Source organism: Phalaenopsis equestris, unplaced genomic scaffold, assembly GCF_001263595.1.
Source record: "Phalaenopsis equestris unplaced genomic scaffold, ASM126359v1 Scaffold000136, whole genome shotgun sequence".
In the NCBI taxonomy this organism is placed as follows: Eukaryota; Viridiplantae; Streptophyta; class Magnoliopsida; order Asparagales; family Orchidaceae; genus Phalaenopsis; species Phalaenopsis equestris.
The window spans coordinates 1,375,564-1,395,120 of record NW_018164578.1 but is presented as its reverse complement, the minus strand read 5'-3'; the positions used below and the strand labels follow the sequence as shown (position 1 = coordinate 1,395,120).

The following is a 19,557-nucleotide window of genomic DNA, read 5'->3' as shown; positions in this document are numbered from 1 at the left end:
TTTGATCCTATAGGAACTCATTTTCAGACCCTCTGCATGTTGGTCCTTAGCCCTTGCAACTAGAAGTTGAGTGCTTGGGACCATTCGTGCGAGTTTTCACAAAAATGAGTAAAGAAGCGGTTTGAAGTTCTATGGGAGGTGGGCTCCATTACTAGTCCGCTAGGATGGTCAACCAGGAACTCCTAAGGCTAGATCCTAGGTTCTAAGATTAGGAGGCTAAGACTTCACTAAAAATGAGGTCAACAAAGGTATCACACTTCTCATATTTTTGCAAGTTCATAGTTATGTAAAAAAAAATCAAGAAGAAAACCTCCCATGATACGAAATTTGTCATAACCAAACTATCAAAGAAGAGGAAAATTATAGGGAGCTTACCTCAACTGACCACTAAATCAGAGATGATGAAAACAAGAAAACCCAAAACAAAAGCTCCAGAAATGAAGTAAGCTCCACCGAAATTTCAGCCCTGAAAGTTCCCTACAGTTCTCCCTTCTCCCTCTCCTAGCTCTCTCTCTCTCTCTCTCTCTCTCCTTAAGATAAGAAATTTTGGCAGCACTTCCCCTTTTCTTTTAATTTTCGGCCAAACTCAAAACCCTCCCCAAGTGGGGTTTTTATAGCAAAGAAAGGAGAAGAGCAGCCACCTACCAACCTCTCTAGTCAGCAAATCAGGTAAAGGGAGAGGATGAGAAAGATTTAAGGCAAGAGGAAATGCAGCCTAGGGCAGAGGAATGGTCGGTCAGGTGGAGTTCCACCGTTGGGAAGCTGCTCGGTCGAGCAGAGATCGAGGAGGCCGCGTGCGCGAATGGACCGCGTGTGAGGGAAGAGGAAGGCGAGCCACCTCATGCGCAAATGACAGAGGAGATGATGAATCAGGCTTCGGGAAAGAGGGGCGAGCCACGGGTTGCGCCTGTTAGGGCTTGCGATCGAACCAGTAGACGCGTTCGAGAGCTGCGATAGGGAGGCGCGTGCGGTGAAGTAGGGATTAGGGTTTTAATAATACTATAAGTGATAAAGATATAAAATAGTTTAATATTTCTTAAAAATAAAATTCAATTCGTACTTTTCAACCGTGCGTCAAAACATAACAAAATTGGTATCATTTTTAGGTAATTTTGAAGTTACGGGCGCGCTCGCGCGGTTTATTTCGCCACCAGAAGTCGTTTTGATGAATTCATCGATTTGCGTGTCAATTTTCTCGTGTCGAAAATATGGCAATATGGGTGTCCTTTCTTACCAAAATTGGTATCCCGGATGTTCCGGAGAAGTTCGCATTTTCACCCGTCCTTTAGGCTTAATTGAAGTCCGATTTCGTGCAATTTTGTGAACTTTGTGTATTTGATGTGTGTATGTGATGAAAAAAAGTCGTGACGATATTTTCTTAAGGCTTGAAGTCTTATTAGGAATTTTTCCCTTGAGTCTTCGTAAAATAACCCATAACTGCTCGTTCATAAGACGATGGTCTTGTGCCAGGGGTAATGACAGTTTTATCAGTACCCCTGGTTTGATTGGGAAGCCCTGAGGCGGGAGAGTGAACAAGATGAAGAACTGAGGAAGATTAGGGTATATTTGATTTAGGATTTGAGCAATCATCTGGGATATACATTGAGGGGACAACAACTACTCCACCTAAGGACGATTCATGTTACTGACAGCATTGGGGTACATCCCCAAGCTGTTGCATGAGTTTCATGATAGCGCAATTGGGGGTGACTCAAGGGTACGAAAGACATACAATCGACTGTCGGCGGAGCTATATTGGGTAGGGATGCTCAGAGATATAGAGGACATAGTGAAGAGATGCGATTTTTGTCAATGACATAAGTATTTGACTATGACACCAGGAGGGTTACTACAACCCCTAGCTTTGCCTGAGAATGCCTGGAAGGAAGTGGAGATGGATTTTATAGAGGGATTGCCATGATCAGAGGGATTTACTGTGAGCAATTATATAGACTTTATTACATCACGACATCCTTACACTGTTGTCTCAGTTGATGTCGTGTTCATACGGGAAGTTGTTCATTATTTTTCAGAATACATTGTATCAGACTGACAAGGTGTTTTTCTACTTTTTTTTGGAAAGAAATATTCAGATTGCAAGGGACAATCTTAAAAAGGAGTACAACATATCATCTTCAGACAGATGGCTAAACGGAAATGGTCAATCAGAGTGTGGAGATGTATCTTCGTAGTTTTGTATCTGATATGTTGAAACTTTGGGCAAGATAGATTACTTGAGCTGAATATTAGTACAACACTTCATACCATTTTGCAACACAAACCTCGCCTTTCAAAATTTTGTACGGGTGGGATCTACTTCACATGATACATTATGGGCATAACACTACATCAGTATCCATTATAGACTGGTACTTGAAGGAGAGGGGAATGATATTGGCAAAGCTTAAGAGACATCTACAGAGGGCCCAATAGATCAGGAAGAGGAAGGTTGATGGACGAAGGAGGGAGGTATAACTTAAGCCCAGAGACGTGTTTTATTTAAAGTTGAGACCTTACCGGCAGAAGACACTGGTCAGGATGAGCATGAATATGTTTGGGGGTGTTTTATTAGTGCTTGGTTTTTGTTTTGTATTCCTGCAACTTTCTCTTTTGTTTGTTTGTCCCTGACGACACCTAGGGTTGTTGAAGAGCTGATTTACCTCTCGAATTATAGATTATCCTTGTATCTTATTTGTTGTCTGGATATTAATAAAATTAGTCTGAATCTTGGTTTTCCCCTTAATTTCTTGCAATTTGTTCGCTGTTTTTGGCTACAAGGTGTATCATCTTCCTATATATTTATATGCAGTTCTATAAGGCCTTGGATTAATTTGTGCATGTTTCAACCATCATCGTTGGATGTGGTTCCTTCATTGCTTTTGATATTAAAAAGAAAAGGGAAGAGGAAAAAGAGCTCAACGCCATTGCTATTATGTACTGGATTAAATGAAGCGTAATTTGTTCGAATTCCTGCTAAGGCTGCTATTCTCCTATTAGTTTTGTCTAATTATGGGAAATATCATTTCTAAGCCAGTTGCACCCCCAATTGCTGTTTGTGGGGGAGGACATAGGAGGAGCTTAAAGAGGTGGCTCAAAACGTCAAAGGATGTGATAACAGGATTTATTTAGGAAATAAGGTTAAAAAATCCCCGTTCAATAAAGTAAATGCATTAGCTTTGTAATTTATGTATTATGGACTTCGATCATTTATTTGGACGCTTGTACAGCAACATGGTAGCATTGGTTTCTTAGATTTATGTTAAGGCTCGTTTTAAGCTGAAAAATTGAATGGGCTGGCATAGTTGAGTACATATTTCAAGACTGTTTGCAGTAGATTTAGGGACTGCATTGCAAGTCACAATACTTGTTTCATCTTATTTTTTAAGTTGCAAAAGAGAGATTATTTGGTCAAAGCAATGGAAGCTGCATATTTTTAACATTTTAGGATATGATGATTAAGTCTTAGCATATCATTGAACCTAATTTTGTGAAAGGATAGATTCGTAAATAGCTTTGTAGTTCTTCTTCGATGTAATTTTCTCATTGTGTGTTTCTTCCTGCTTGACTGATTTTTTTAATTTTTTGCTATTTTTAAATTTATTATTATGATTTTTAGTTTTTTTAATTTTTATTTATTAATTTTTTTATTTTTGCAGTTTGATTCTTTGAAAGGAACTTTGCGTCACTTTAGCCTCATTCCTACTGGTGGGGGCGGGTTTCTGACCCATGCTATAGCTCACATAGCATCCTCTGTAAAGGTGAAACTTTCTTCACAATCTTTCAATTAGATAATTCATTTGTGATGCCTTTTACTTGTAATGCTCTTGCTTCATTGGCTCTCTCTTGAATATTTTTCTTATAAAGGGTCTTGTAGAAGTTTATAAATGTCTCATCTTCTAGTACAATGGATAATCTCATTTCTTTGGTTCAGTCTCATGTGAGCCACCACTCTTTGTGCGTAACTTTTAGCCACCACTCTTTGTGCGTAACTCGTAACTTTTTTTTTTTTATTTTCCTATGATTTTTCTCGTCTTAGATTTTTTATGTAAAATCTATGTTATTATTTTTCTTTCATTGTAGATTTCTTTGATTTAATAACAAGTTGTTATCAAGAGATGCTTTTTTTCTTTTAATTCTGATGATGGCAAGAATGAAATATAATATTCCGCTCATGGATCAGAACGTCAGAATTTTACTTTGGCAAGTTAAGATGTAGGCTGTTTTGGCGCATTTGAATTTTGATGTTGCGTTGCTAGGATTTGACAAATTGCCCCCATCGTGGATGCCGTGGAAAATAAATAATGCAAGGATTGAAAGGGTTTATCTTAGATTCATTTTCATTCGTCAAATCATATTTTATAGGAAATTTTGAAGGAGAATATGCCCATTGTGTAATGGAAGAAATTAAAATAATTATGCATGAAGAAAAGTTTCACCAATAAGTTGCATTTGAAGTAGCATTTGCACTCTCAAAGGATGTTTGATGTTGAGTCTCTTGTAGATCATTTGATTAACTTTAAAGAAATTATTTTTGATTTAGAGGCTATTGAGGTTTGGTATGACAACAAAAATTTGTAATAATTCTCTTATATTTGTTGCCTTCATCATGCGCAATATTTAGAGACACCGTCTTATATGGTCGAGGGACACTTATTTTGATTGTAATTTATATGATGCCTTGTTCTTTAAAGAGAAGATATGCAGCTTGTGGATGAACCTATTACTTAAGGAGAATGCCTTGTTTGAGGGAGGACTTGAGAGACAAGTTTTGGTGCTGATATGAAGGTGTCGTCTGTTTTAATTTTAAAACTTTAAACTTTATGATTTTTGTTGAAAAAGAGATGTAATTTTGCAGATATGAAAATAATTTAAATATAAATATGATCTTTTTGATTTTTTTGAAAGTGACATTTTAATTTTAAAATAGATGAGACCAAACCAGTCTCATATATTGAATAATTCAGATAATTGAGCTCAATACCACAAGTAATACACTTATCCCGAAGAATAAACATATCACTTATAGTAGGAACTCAATCACCTAAACTAAAAAATTTGTGACACCTAAACTAAAAAACTAAAAAATTTGTGACATCCGTTTGGTTTGCGAAATATTTTTATATGAGGTCAACAAGTTCTCCTACCTAGTGTAAGGATTAGATAGGTTTATTTTACTTGGGTCCTAAGTTCCCTATAGAGGCAAACTCCTATAGTTAATTACTAGTTAATTACATCTATAGTTAATTACATCTTAAATGACCAGGGTCATTTAAGAAAACTCTCGATTAAGATCAGTGGTTTTACCTTCCAGATTTCAAAGTTTAGGTTTCCAAGATTGAACATGAAAAAATCAAATGTGAGTGGCTAAAAAAGGAACAATTATTTTTAAGGAATTCAAATGAATGAAGAGTAGGGGACATCACAGATCCAGGGAAAACCTTGGTGACTTCCCAACTATCCTATTGTTTGGTTTTATGTCTTTGAAACGATGTTATTTAATGTTTAATCCTGTAACTTATTTAGAATTTAGGACTTACATTCGCACGATATTTGATCGTGCAAATAGCTTAAGAAGATAGGAGCATTTACACTGTGTCGTACGGTAACCTCGGAATCCTAAAGTGTAGGACTTATAATTTCACAACAGGATTGTGCAAAGACCTAAAAGTGATATGTGAGGGTTTATGCTGCGATAGGCAAACCACCTCGAAATCTTATGAAAGTCTTGTGTTGTTATTTAAACTAAGGAAAGTGCTCAGTGATGTGAACTTGTTTTGATGTTGCAAATCCATCTTGAAGTTGCTCTTCTGAATGTCCTCATTGCAGCACCTTTGGGTTTGTTATTAATCCTATGTAATCACTAGGTTTTCCTATACTAAGGTATAGTGTGTAACAAAACAATTAAGCATGCAATATAGAAGAAAAAGACAGTAGAATGTACAGTGAAAGGAAAAGAACAGTATAACATGCTAAGAGAACAATATAACATGCTAAGAGAACGTTATAACATGCCAGGAGAACGGTATAACATGTCGTGAAACAAAACTGTAATGTAAATCAGACCTGTATATTTGAGAGATCTGCTGCCCCTTCAAGCGAACTAGTATTCACTGTATAAACAAAAGAAAGACATTGTCTGGAAAACTCAAGAAAATCTACAAATAACCCACAACAAAACCTCAAGAAAATCCCGGAGAAAAGACCACGAGTGCTTTGTCCAAAATTCCAAGGAAACATATGAAAAAGTCTGAAATGGAGGGGCCCGCAACCACTCGGGTCGGGGCTAGGCTCAAATATATATATTTGTACTCGAGTGACGTCGAAGGCTACTATCGGTCACCCGAATGTATAGAACCGATACCCGCCACACAACTAGAATAATGTCCCACTAAACCTAACTTAGGAGGGTACTCCTTAGCCCGGTATTGCTAATCAACAAGTAGACAACCAAGTTATGACACTTTAAAATTTATATTTTAGCATGCACATATTTCAAGCATACAAAAAGAAAATTGTATTAATTTTATAGTAAAAATATTGTATATGTTCTTATCAGTTTGTTTTATCAATTTTTAAAAATTATAGTTGTTCACGAGTCGATCACGTCGTCGAACGTAGGACCGCCAACAACCTAAGAAGGTACGGGTCCCCTACTAGTCTTGTGTCAGTGAATGATACTTCCATCCTACAGTTCATTAGGTCCCAGAATTGAGTCTTGGTGTTGTAGGAAGAGATATCATTCTGCTCTACCACCGGCGTGCCTTTGTCATCATCGCCCTAAGCCCCAAAACAAACCGACCTACTTGCGACCTTACTTGATGGTTCTATATATAGCAAAAGGCTATATATGGACACTTATATATTAGACATAAACACAGAAAACCGAACCAAGAAGCAATAAAAAAAAGAATAAAAATGGGGATGAGAAAGATGAGGAATTGATCCACCCAAAATATTGAAAGAATAAAGGGTAAAACAATCCTCAAGACTGTGCCAAAAAGATCTAAACACCAGAGCCCAAGCTACTTGAATCATTCCAAGAAGGATATCATTTTCTCAAATTTTATAATTCGATCAACCCAAGAAGGGTATCCTTTCCAAATAGCAATTTTATGAGTTTTCAAACCCTTTCATGAATCCAATTTGCATCAACATTATGTTTCCTTCAAATGAAATTATACAAGTCTTTTATATTTCGCAAATTAGATAAAAAAAAATAATTCAAGGATAACAACCTTTTTGAACTTTTAGAAATCATGCTCATATCAAAATCTTTCAATTCCACTCTTTGTTAAAAGCTTTCCACAACTATAAATGTAATATCAATTTAGCAAATATAGAAGCGTTCATGGCCGGGGCAAAATGAAACTAAACAATTCTCAACAGGCTCATGGATAACAGCAGGAAGGAGATCAGGGCTCACGGGTAAGGCCAGGAAAGAGAGCAGGGCTCACGGGTAAGGGCTTCAAGAGAAAGACCACGAAGGCAACAAACACCAAGTAAGGCTCACGGCCAAGGCAACAAGAAGGAGACTCATCACATTTAATTTCATGGGTAAGGGTAACAAGAGGAAAAGGCACCACATATTTAAGCCTGACCCAACCACCTTCAATATAAAAGAACCATAGGAAGAACTCATAGCCAGAATAAAATGAGAAGCAAATTAAATCCCAGCCAACCACAACACAAATCACAACAATAAGGCTCGCGGGTAGGGGCAAAGAAGAAGGCCACAAAGGCAGCAAACACCAAGTAAGGCTCACGACCAAGGTAGCAGAAAGGAAACCACCATATGTATTTCCATTGTATTACCTTTGATATACATAAGAGAGTGAATAGACAAGCTACCATAAACTATCTAAACCGAAGCCATTTTCATCAAGTAAGACATGGTAATGAATTGATCAGCTTATTTCAAACATTCCCATATATAAATATATATTGAAATCATGAATTTTGGGACGACAAACTTGATTACCAATAAAAATCTTAAAAGGGAACATTATATCCAGAATTTCCAACTCAACCGAACCCAACACAAAGAGACAAGCAACATAAACCAGTGTTCTCGGGTAAGGGCAAGCAACAGAGAATCAAAGAACCAAGAAATGGAAGCTCACGGCCGGGGACAGCCAAGGGAAATCACCATACCACATTTAACATAAAAGTGCCACGGGAGAGGGCTCACGGCCAGGAACAGTAAAAGGAAACCACGAGCCCACATTCACCATAAAAGAGCCACGGGAGAGACTTCACAGCCAGAGACAGTAAAGGGAAGCCACCAACCCACATGAAAGCTCACAACCGAAAGACTCAAGGCCTGGAAAAGCAATACAAGGGCCCAAAGCAAGCCATATATTGTGCTGGAAACAACACCTAACCAAGCCAAAACAAAACTAAGCCCGAAACATTTTCAACATAGGGCCAACCTGAAAGTAAGGTCTAACCCAACAAGTGACCAAAACTCGGCTATCACAAGACACAAATCGAGCCCAGCACAGGGGCAAAACTAAACCATTTCAAAGCAAAACTGAGCCCAGCACAGGGGCAAACCTAGCCAGTAAGAAGAATAAAACAGGGAGCCAGAGAGAGTAAACCGAGCCCAGCAGGAAAGGGCAAACATAAATAGAATTCCAGCCAAAATCGAGTCCAGCAGGTAGAGTCAAAATAAAACACAATTTCAGCTCAACTAAAACCAGCAAAAGGGGCAAAAACAAATAAACCTCAAAGCCAAACTGAGTCCAGATCTTAGACAAAACCAAGCCCAATATAAGAGCTAAAGAAAAGAACACAATTTAAGCCAAACCGAGCCCAACAAAGGGACAAAAACAATAGAGAACTTTCAGCTAAAATTTCAATTCAACAGACCCAAAACTGAGCCTTCCAAATAGGTCAAAACAAAGAAAAATTTCATTTATAATTTGATTCAAAAGAAGCCCAAACCGAACTCAACACATGGGCAAACTGAGCCCAACATTGGGCAAAACAAATGAAAACATTTTCAGCAAGAATCCAATTCCAAAGGGCTAAAACCGAACCTACCCATATGGGGAAAACAGGACAGAATTTTCAGCTAATGGTTAATCCAAAGGAGGCTAAATTCGAGCCCACCAAATGGACCAAAATAGAGTCACTAAGAATCAGATTACACAAAACATTAAATCCCAAAATTTGCATCCAGTATACATACTTCGAACAGGGACAGGCAACAGGAAACAAAAAAGCATAGGTAGGTTCTTAAAACCAACATCCCAAAGCATCGAAACAACTTCCAACATGTATTTAAACAGGGTGATAATAATAGAAAGCTCAAGAATTAAATCTCGAACCAACATTTCATTTAGCATGTATTTCAAATAGGCAGTTATCATCTCACGGCAACCATTGGGATGTTCCAAAATTTTATCCATCATGCATTTTTCAAGCAAAAAAAAAGAAATCTATATTATGGTTCATTTCTACTGATTCTAGCAAGCATCCATGCTTAAATCAAAAACAGGCATTAACTTTATTTCCACATGCTTTAGAAGAGAAGAAGTATTTTCAGATGTCATCTGAAATATCAGTTAAGACAAAACAAAGCCTCATGCATGCATCCTCTATTTTACCATTTCCAACATGTGTCGAGTAGTGCAACAAAACAAAGAAGAGAAGAAATAAGTGCCTTGTTTGAGATTTCTTAAAAGAAAAACACAGAAAAAGGAGATCAAGATTCCAAACGCCTAGCGCACAAGGTCCTAGCCAAAAGATAACTTCAACAGAGCCTCTTTTCCTAAAAGCTTCGAGAAACAACAACCAACGTATACTCCAAATTCCCAGCACGCAATAACCTAGTCAAGAAGGAATTTCGACAGAGCCACTCCTCCTAAAAGCCTCGAACAGCAAACACCTCAGCCTCTCCTTCTCTCAGAGAATTTTCAACAACCCAAAACAGTACACCTGAGACCCTTTTTATAAGCAGAGAAGAGAGGGGGACAACCACCTACCAGCCTCTTTGGTAGGCAAATCAAACGACGAGAACAAAATCGCCACAGTAAAGAGGGAGACAGTAAAACTTCGAGAAGGAGAAGGGTCGGCCAGCTCGTCCCTTGCAATTGGAGAGCCGAAAGTCTAGCGGCCACGCGAAGAAGGGGAAGAGTTGAGAAATGGGGAAGAGATTGTCACGTGGATCGTTCATGGGAGCTAGGGCACACGAGGGAGACGAGCCGAGCGCTCGACTAAGCCGCGGGGTCGAACGAAGGATTAAGTGTGCAGGAATAGAGAAAATAGGGTTTAGGATTATAATTTTTATATTATAAGTAATAAAATATATAAAATATTAATATTTCTTAAAAATAAAGTTTGTTTTGTACTTTTTATTCGTGCATCAAAACATAACAAAATTAGTGTCCTTTTTAGGTAATTCTGGTGTTCCGGACGCACTAGCGCAGTCCGTTTAGTCATCAGAGATATATTAAATATATATATATAGATATATAGATATTAATTAAAAAAATTTATTCGCGCGCGACGACGCGACAAAATGTGTGTCTTTTCTAGCTAAAATTAGTGTTCCAGACGCGTTGGCGCAGTCCATTTTGCCGTCGGAGGTCGTCCGGAGAAGTTAGCATTTTTACCCATCCTTTAAGCTCAATTTAAGTCCGATTTTGTGTAACTTAGTGAATTTTGTGCATTTGGTGTGCATGTGTGATGATAAAGTCCTGAAGAAGTTTTCCTATAGCTTGAGATCATATTGGAAATTTCTCCTTGAGCCTCCACATGATAGTCTTTTACAACTCGACCATAGGACGATGGTTTTGAGATCATCAATGCGAGACATCACAGGATAAATAGGAAGTGGCTGAAATTTCTAAAAGAGTGGGTCTTAATTCTAGTTTTTTAAGATAGTCAATAGGAACCCCTAGAGCTAGATCCTAGGATTCTATGACCTCAAAATGAGGTCAATAGAAGGGTAAATCAAAGTTTAAGAATAAGAATAAAATCTGTAATTACTACAGGAAGAAAATGCATATCAAATTTGAATGTTACAATTTGCAGAACAAGAACAAGAAAATGCTACTAATCAGATGTGAAAATAGCTTAGATCATTCTGATGAATGCCATTGTCATTGAAAAGTTATTAGTAATGATGAACTCATAGTTATCTCTGATAGTGAATCATGTGATGATTGCTCTTTTGATTCGAATTGTAAGTTTCTTATATACCTCAATAGAGACTGATTTTGAACATATGAAATTGCTAATATGGGATTCTAGTGGTCTACTTAAGTCATTGTTAAGAGAAGAATCAGATTGATTGAGGTGGATGCTCAATGTTGTCAAATCTAGTCCTTATTAAGAGGACCGAACTAGCCAAGATGAGACTTATGACATTGTTTTATAGGCAAGACTGTCCATTCAAGTATGTGTCTTAATTAATGATTTTAAATTTGATACTTGAAACAGAGATTTTATAAATTTAAGAATATTTTCATTCTTCTGGATGCAAATTTAATTTTAGTTTGAGCTTATTTTGAATCTGCATGGTATTCTCAGATTACGTCTTTGGATATTCAACACATTAATTAGAGCACATGCGGTTATTCAGATTCAGATATTGGAATAAGTACAGCCCATGTCTTTCAAGGAAACATGAGGCAAAAAATTCGAATAAAAGATTGCCTCATAAAGCACATGTATGACTTAAAGAAATGCAAATTTGTGGTTAAGGAAATATTGTTTTGCTTGTGTTTGGTCCTCATTTGTTAAGTTCTTAGATATTCATGACTTATGGAAGCCTCCTATAAGCTCGTTTGTGCCAAATTTGAAACCGTTCAATCCAGTTACTAACTTAATTGTTCATTGAAAGTCTTTTTCGTGCTTGTCAACAAACTACTAGGTTCCTTGTAAGTCCTGTTAGAATTTTAGCACAAATTTAATGTGAGGTTTTTTCTCGTTTGAGAATGAGCTTTCACAACTTTTACATGTTTTATTCGTGCTCATTGAAGAGCTATCGTGTCCTCTATAAAGCTCATGCATGTTCCGTTTATACTCAATTTATTCCTTTGATATGGCTTACATTACAACTTACTCATTAATTTGTCCTTAATTTGCATTTTTAAGAGCTTTTATTTTGATTTCATGTCTAAATAAATTCAATTTGATTGTTTATAAGCAGCGTTCAGACAGACAAAATATGAAGACCTCCCGATGTCGTCCCCGCTTAGGGGGCTGCATCAAGGGTGTTACGTATTTTAATCACACTTAAAACAGTGTGCATAGTCGGTGTTTTGCAACACCACAGTCAAGTAATCTTCAAATCCACAGTGTTTAAAAAATCATATGTGGGGCTTTGTTTACCAGCATAAAGAAAATAACGCATACACAACCTTCTCGCCGCATCAATATGGCGAGCATTGGTCTCTAGCCCACCATGTTCAAAAAAATCTGCATAAGCTTCACGTACTTGCAGAAGAATGAACATAATAAAATTGGCTTTTCCTGTTGGGTTAAAATTCCGTGACAAGTACTCGTGTTTTCACGGCACAACAAGGTTGCTTTCAACATTCTACCTTAAGCAGAGAAAAAATCAATGAATGTTGCAACAAATGAAGTTAGCAGTGAGGATGAAAGCCAAAACAATATTTTCTCTTTATGAAACTTTCTTTTGTTTATGATTTTTGCGGGGAGGGGGGGGGGGGGTGAGAGGTGTGGAAGGACGGACCATGTGCAGGCGGAGTTGGGTGTGAGAGTGTAGTGGGCTACTGGGTGTGGATATGGAAAGTGTAGCAGAGGGTGGCGGCAAAGAACTGTGCCAAGGCAGACCTAGGCTAAGGTGTTAGAGTAGAAACTAAAATTGGAGAGGATTTCTTGCACAAGAAAGAGTGAGGGAGAGAAAGGTGAAGGAGTACAGCTCTTTGGTGAGAGGTGAGGAAGGACGAACTATGTGCAGGCGGAGTTGAGTGTGAGAGTGTAGTGGGCTACTGGGGTCGTGTGGATAAGGAAAGTGTAGCAGAGGGTGGCGGCAAAAAACTGTGCCAAGGCATGCCTAGGCTAAGGTGTTTGAGTAGAAACTAAAATTGGAGAGGATTTCTTGTGCAAGAAAGTGAGAGGGAGAGAAAGGTGAGGGGGTGCAGTCTGGGCAGGAGAAAATGAGGGGAGCTGCAATGTATGGTGAAGTTGGATTCATGTGCTGAATGGTGGTTTTCATGCAGAGTCAGAGAAGCTCCTATTTTTAGCTTTGGGTGAAGGGAGTTGAGGAGCTGTGACACGTGTGCGAGACAGGTTGGAGCGGAGGCGGTGTGCAGCTATTGAAGTGGTTGCTTGGAGGTGGGTTGAAGATGATGGTAGGTGGGTAAATGAGTGAGTTTTGCATCCAGCCATGAAAGGACTGGGGCTTTTGATCATTTGCCGAGGAGCAAGACTAGCAATGGTGGAGCTGTAAACAGGCAAGAGATAGGATAGCGCTTAGTCTTGCAATTTGTGTGAGTTTTATGGTTATGGGAACGAGAGAGTAGGAGTGGAGAAAGGAGGGTCATTTGGCTTAGAGAGAGGTGAGCTGGGGGATGCGGTATACAGAGGAGAACAGGATGTGCGAAAGGGGGAAGGACATGAATGAGAGTGGAGATCAGGAAGGGGGTAGGTTGTGTTTTGATTTTGTTCATTCAATTTTTTTTAGCGCATGAGGAAACCAGTTGAGACAGATTCGGCGAAGCAGGTAATAAGGCTAGATTATGCAACAATGTTCATATTTTAGGGATAGGTGATGTCAGGATAGATTTAATAAAGATATACATATATAATAAATATTTTTGTATGTATTTACTCTTTCTCATGCCTTGTATGCATGTCATCTTGCATGTGGAGGCCCAGGTGATATAAGTTGTTTGGTGGTCGTATTTAATAGAAAGCAGGACTAGTGAACGTTGCGGACTCACCTTAGGCACAAAAAGAGTAGCACTTGGGTGAGAGGTGAGGAAGCACGGACTATGTGTAGGCGGAGTTGGTTGTGAGAGTTTAGTGGGCTATTGGGGTCATGTGGATAAGGAAAGTGTAGCAGAGGGTGGCGTCAAAGAAGTGTGCCAAGGAAGACCTGGGCTAAGGTGTTAAAGTAGAAACTAAAATTGGAGAGGATTTCTTGCACAAGAAAAGACTAAGAGAAAGGTGAGGGGTTGCGGTCTGGGCAGGAGAAAACAAGGGGAACTACAATGTTTGGTGAAGCTGGATTCATGTGCTAATTGGAGGTTGTAATGCAGGAGAGCAGTTGCGGGGCAGCGTGGAGCTCCTGATGTTAGCTTTGGATGAAGGGAGTTGAGAGCTGTGACACGTGTGCGAGACAAGCTGGAGTGGAGGCTGTGTGCGGCTATTGAAGTGGTTGCTTGGAGTTGGGTCAAAGAAGGTGGTAGGTGGGTAAATGAGAGAGTTTTGCATCCAGCCACACAAGGATGAGGACTTTTGATCGTTGGACGAGGAGCGAGACTAGCAGTGGTGGAGCTATAAACGGGCAAGATATAGGATAGGGCTTAGTCTTGTAGTTTGTGTGAGCTTTATGGTGATGGGAACGAGAAAGAGTAATAGTGGAGAAAGGCGGGTCATTTGGCTTAGAGAGGTGAGCTGGGTGATGCAGTATACAGAGGAGAACATGATGTGTGAAAAGGGGAAGGACATGAATAAGAGTGGAGATTCAGAAAGGGGTAGGTTTTGTTTTGATTTTGTTCATTCAATTTTCCTTTTGCACATGAGGAGTCCAGATGAGACAGATTCGACGAAGCCAGTAATTGGGCTAGATGATGCAACAATTCACATTTTAGGGATAGGTGATGTCGGGATAGATTTAATAAAGATATACATATATAATAAATATTTTTGTGTTTATTTCCTCTTTCTCATGCCTTGTATGCATGTCATCTTTCATGTGGAGGCCCGTGTGATATGGGTATTGATTTTGGGTATTTTTTACATCTTGGGCGCATTAACACGTCCATTTTGCGAACGGATGACTTTTGGTTAGTCTTTATAGTGATCAAAATAATTTGAGTCTGACTCAAGCAATGTTGCATTCAGTAATCTTGTTTTCAACACGCTCGATCAAATCAATCACGGAAGGCTTCTCTATGAGTAATTATGATGCTTTCAATGCGCCAGCATAATCTGATTTACATACATATGTTATTTGGGTAGGCTCGACCGCACTTGAAGTAATCAATGCATCCAAAGTCCATTGTATCCATTGAGGAGTTTTGCTTTGGTAATTTTGGCAGTATGAACATAGTGGCATGGTTGTTTTCCAAATAGATGTCATTTGGGCAATTTCAATAGCAGTCCAGGCATCCCTGATTCGTTTCGCATGATGTTCCGTTTGTCATTTGTTGCTTTTGGTGGGATCGATTAAATATTCTCGTGGGCAATTTTTTTTATAAGATCTGTGATGTTGAACAGGAGGGCTTTAGCAGGCAGGTAGAACTTCAGATTGAGAGGAATATATCTTCTAGCATAACTTTTGACTCAAGTTTTGATGGTCTTGGAGACGATGCTTTCCCATCACCATGAAAACAATCATCATAATACTATATTGTCAAATTAGGATGAGAAGAGAAATTAAGCTATCATAGATTTATGATTAGGTTGATCTGTTTTTGGCCTAATTATGGTCGAAGGTATCAAGTGTGATTAAGAACTTTTTAGCTATAAAGGGTGGTCAATGCAATTGATTCTAATAAGTTGATGACTGTTATGCAAGAGATGGAATCTCTGCATAAGAATAATATTTGGATTTTAGTGAAGTTGCCCAAGGGAAGGAAATTGTTCACTGCAAATAGTATTTAAGAAGGAAGGTAAACCCGGAGTTAGAAGATGCTATAGATACGAGGCTAGACTAGTTGCGAAGAGATTCAGTTAGATTTTAGGTGTAGACTTTATGGATGAATTCTTTCCAATTTAATTAAAATTTGACTGGCAATTGTGGCTAATTACAACCTTAAGTTTAAGCAGATAGATGTAAAGACTACATTTTGTATGAAGAACTTGAGGATGACACATACATGCAAATGTTTGAATGTTTCATAGTTACAAAAAAGAAGACTTGTATTCTTTTTAAAGAAGTCTCTTTATGATTTGAAACTTTCTCCTAAGCTAATGAGTTTAAGTAGTTATGATAGTTTTACTACTTAAAGAGGAATGACAACTAGTCTTTTGTCTACTTACTATCTATGTTGATGATATGTTGATACTGCTAAGAATAAGAAGAAATCATTAAGTTGAAGGCTCAATTATGTAATGAGTTTGAGATGATGTATTTGTGAATTGTAAAAAGGACCTCGATTTGTAGATTCATAGAAATAGAAAAGATGGTAATTTATTTTTTAATAAAAAAAGCTACATTAAGAAAATTTTGTACAGTTTCAATATTCATAATACCAAATATATTAGTACTCAATTAATTGTGCACTTCAAACTTACATCAACTTTGTGTTCTTAGTCAAATGATAGATTGAATATGTGTCTCGAGTGTCATAATTCATTGTTGTGAGATATATGTTGTATGTTAATATATCTTCTCGTTTAGATGTATCATATGTCTTTAATGTAGTTGGAAGGTATATGTGTAATTTGGGCAAGGAACAATGGAAAACTGTTTAGTTGATCCTTAAATACTTATGTGGAATATAAAAATATTTGTTTGCAGTTTGAAAGATTTACATATAAAGTCATAGATTATGTTGATTCGGTTTTTGCTATAGAACTTGGTAGGAGGAGATCACTTACATTATATGTATTTGTTGTCGGTGATTGTGTGATTAGTTAGAAAACTACTTTACAAACCACGGTGGCATTGTTTGCAATTAAAGCTGAGTACATAACAATTATTGAAGCTTGTAAAGAAGCTTTTTAGTTGAAAGATTTTTTAGAGAACATAGTGAATGCTTGAAGATTACCACAGTGTGCGAGACTAGGAGGATTATTTGTCTCATTAAAGATCAAATTTTTCATGAGTACCATGATAATGTTTGCTATCACTTTATTGGTAGAGTTATTATGTGTGGTGCTATCCTTGTGAGCAAAGTTAGTACTCATGATAATTCTATCAATATGATGACTAGGGCTTTTTTAATTGTTAAGCTTGAGCATTGCTTAGACTTAGGGTCTGTTTGGCGGGGCTTTCTTTGTGCGGTGCGGCGGGAGGCCGCAGAAAAGGCTCGTTTGGCGCGGCTTTTCATCTGCGGCGACCACGAATCTGACTGAAAAGCGGGTCGCGGGATCAACCTCGCGGCTCCGCTTCGCTCCCGTGGCCCGGCTTCCCTCCTTCCGCACTTTACCCTGGTGCCCTCATTCTGCCTTCCTTTCGTTCGGCTGCGATCCTCGTTCGATCCCGATTTCTGCATCCTGGTTCGTCGTTCTCCTCCTTCGTCGTTTCAGCTCCTAAAGCTCCCGATTCCATGAAAATTTTACTGTGATCCTGATCGGCTTCCTAAAGCTCCCGATTCCATGAAAATTTCGTTCTTCCTCCTTCGTCGTTTCGGCTACGATCCTGGTCGGCTTCCCTCCTTCCGCATTTTACCCAGGTGCCCTCATTCTGCCTTACTTTCGTTTGGCTGCGATCCTGGTTCTCCGATCCCGATTTGTGCATCCTGGTTCGTCGTTCTCCTTCGTCGTTTCAGCACCTAAAGTCCATTCTTATTGAGCCAGATAATATGAGTGATCTTCCATGAAAATTTATTCTCTTATGGGTGGTATAAATGAAAGATTTGGGTGGTATAAAGGTATAAAGTGAAGTTTAGGTGTTATATATGTAAAAACATAGGAATTGGATGGTTTTGATGCAAATGTTCCACTTTTTTGGAAGCCTACGGAACATTGTCAATTCTGAATTAGTTGTGATTGTGCTTGAAAATCTTAAACCATACAAAAATCTAAAGAGTTTGTCCATATTTTCTTACAAGGGTGTAAGCTCTGCAAAAATGGTTGTACAATGTAAATTTAATCTCCAATCTGGAGTGCATCAGTCTGAACGGGTGCTTCGATAAAAAATTCCATTGGAATGAAAATGTTTGTGTTTCCATAATTGGAGGTGCTTAATAGTAAGAGATTACAAGTATTGGAGGATTGTCATTGTTCTGTTCCAAACAGTTTAACTAAACAGGGACAAAATTGTTATTTTTTTCAAAACAGCTGTCCCACAGCTGTTTTCACACAGCTGTAACAAACAACAAGTCAGCTTCCACGCAACAGTTTCCCCGCAGCAGCTTCCTTGGGCAGCGTAGCTGCAGCTGCGTCAAACAGAGTCTTAGTATTCATTTATAATCCTTATTTTTTTATTTTTTAAATGGAAGAGGTGGTGAATGTTTTGTCTGAGATTAAAGATTTATTATACATTCTTTTGGCAATTCATGTCAAGATGAAGTTGTTAAAATTTATGGCTTGAATTTTGTGGGTCTCATTCACCTTAGTGAGAATTTATGAGTACACGGATTGAAAACCTCTACTGCCGGATTGATCTTATAATAGCGTTTGGATTACAATCTATGTGCTCTTCCTTCATTAGCCTCTTCTAGTATTTCCTTATATATTAGAATTTTATAGAAGCCTATAAATACCTTATCTCCTTGTACAATGAACAATCCCTTTTTTTTTATATTTTTGTTCGCTCTTATGTGAGCCAGCACTCATCATTCATTACTTTTTTATTTCTTTCAAAATAGTGAATTTTTCTTGCGTGTGATTTTTCCCGTTTTAGATTTTTCATGTAAAACCTTTTAGCATTACCCGTCCTCCAAAGCTTATTAATATATATATATATATATGTGTGTGTGCGCGCGCGTGCTGTGTGTGTGTGTGTGTTTCATCGAGCATTGATTTATATTTCTTATCTATCATAAGTTACCGCAGATATAATTTAAAGCTTTTTTCTTACATCAATTCAGATGAGGGAAGATGGATCTAGTGACAGCATTGAATCTCTCATTAGCAGAGTTGATAAATATTTAGCAGAGAAGAAGTATGCGGAGGCAGCTGATGCACTTGTGGTGGGGGTCCGTGGCACAGAAGCTGAGGAAGTTGCCATCGAATGGTCAAATCTGGCAAGAGACCGAGCTGTGGCAGAGCAAGCACTCTTTCTTCTTCAATCATACGCCTTATCTGTAACCTTTGCATGAGCATTTAATTCATGATAATTACATACTTTTCACCTTTCTCAAATTCATTTCGTCTCCAATTTTGTATGTTCAACAAGGCTGAGAGTAAATAAGAGATAGTGGAAAACCCATCTCGCCCATTTTATGAAATGGAAGATGATAGGGGTTGTTTTGACAAATTCGTGTTCCCAAATAGGAAAATTATGGCCATGAGTTCTGCTGTTTTTGATGATTGAAATGAATTTTGAATTAATGATTTCAAGGTGCTCATTTATGATATGTATTTGATGTGCCATTGGGTGTTATTTTATGTATTTACATGTAAGCCATTATATCTATGCATAAAAATGTGTATTTTTACTTTTTGAAAGTTAAAATAGTGGTATTTTCTATGTGATATGAAAGATGTGATATGAAAGATTTGGGCAAGATTTGGGCGGTATAATTG

At 38.0% G+C, this 19,557-nt stretch overlaps 1 protein-coding gene across 1 annotated transcript in view; it reads left to right on the top strand.

Annotated features, from left to right (window-relative positions):
- Positions 1 to 19,347, top strand: part of LOC110021623 — an 81,117-nt gene extending 61,770 nt beyond the window's left edge. Inside the window, 2 exon segments of the mRNA XM_020720184.1 lie at positions 3,657 to 3,758; positions 18,900 to 19,347. Of these exon segments, the coding sequence (XP_020575843.1) occupies positions 3,657 to 3,758; positions 18,900 to 19,130 (333 nt within the window). The 3' untranslated portion in view covers positions 19,131 to 19,347.
- The last annotated feature ends 210 nt before the right edge of the window (positions 19,348 to 19,557 follow it).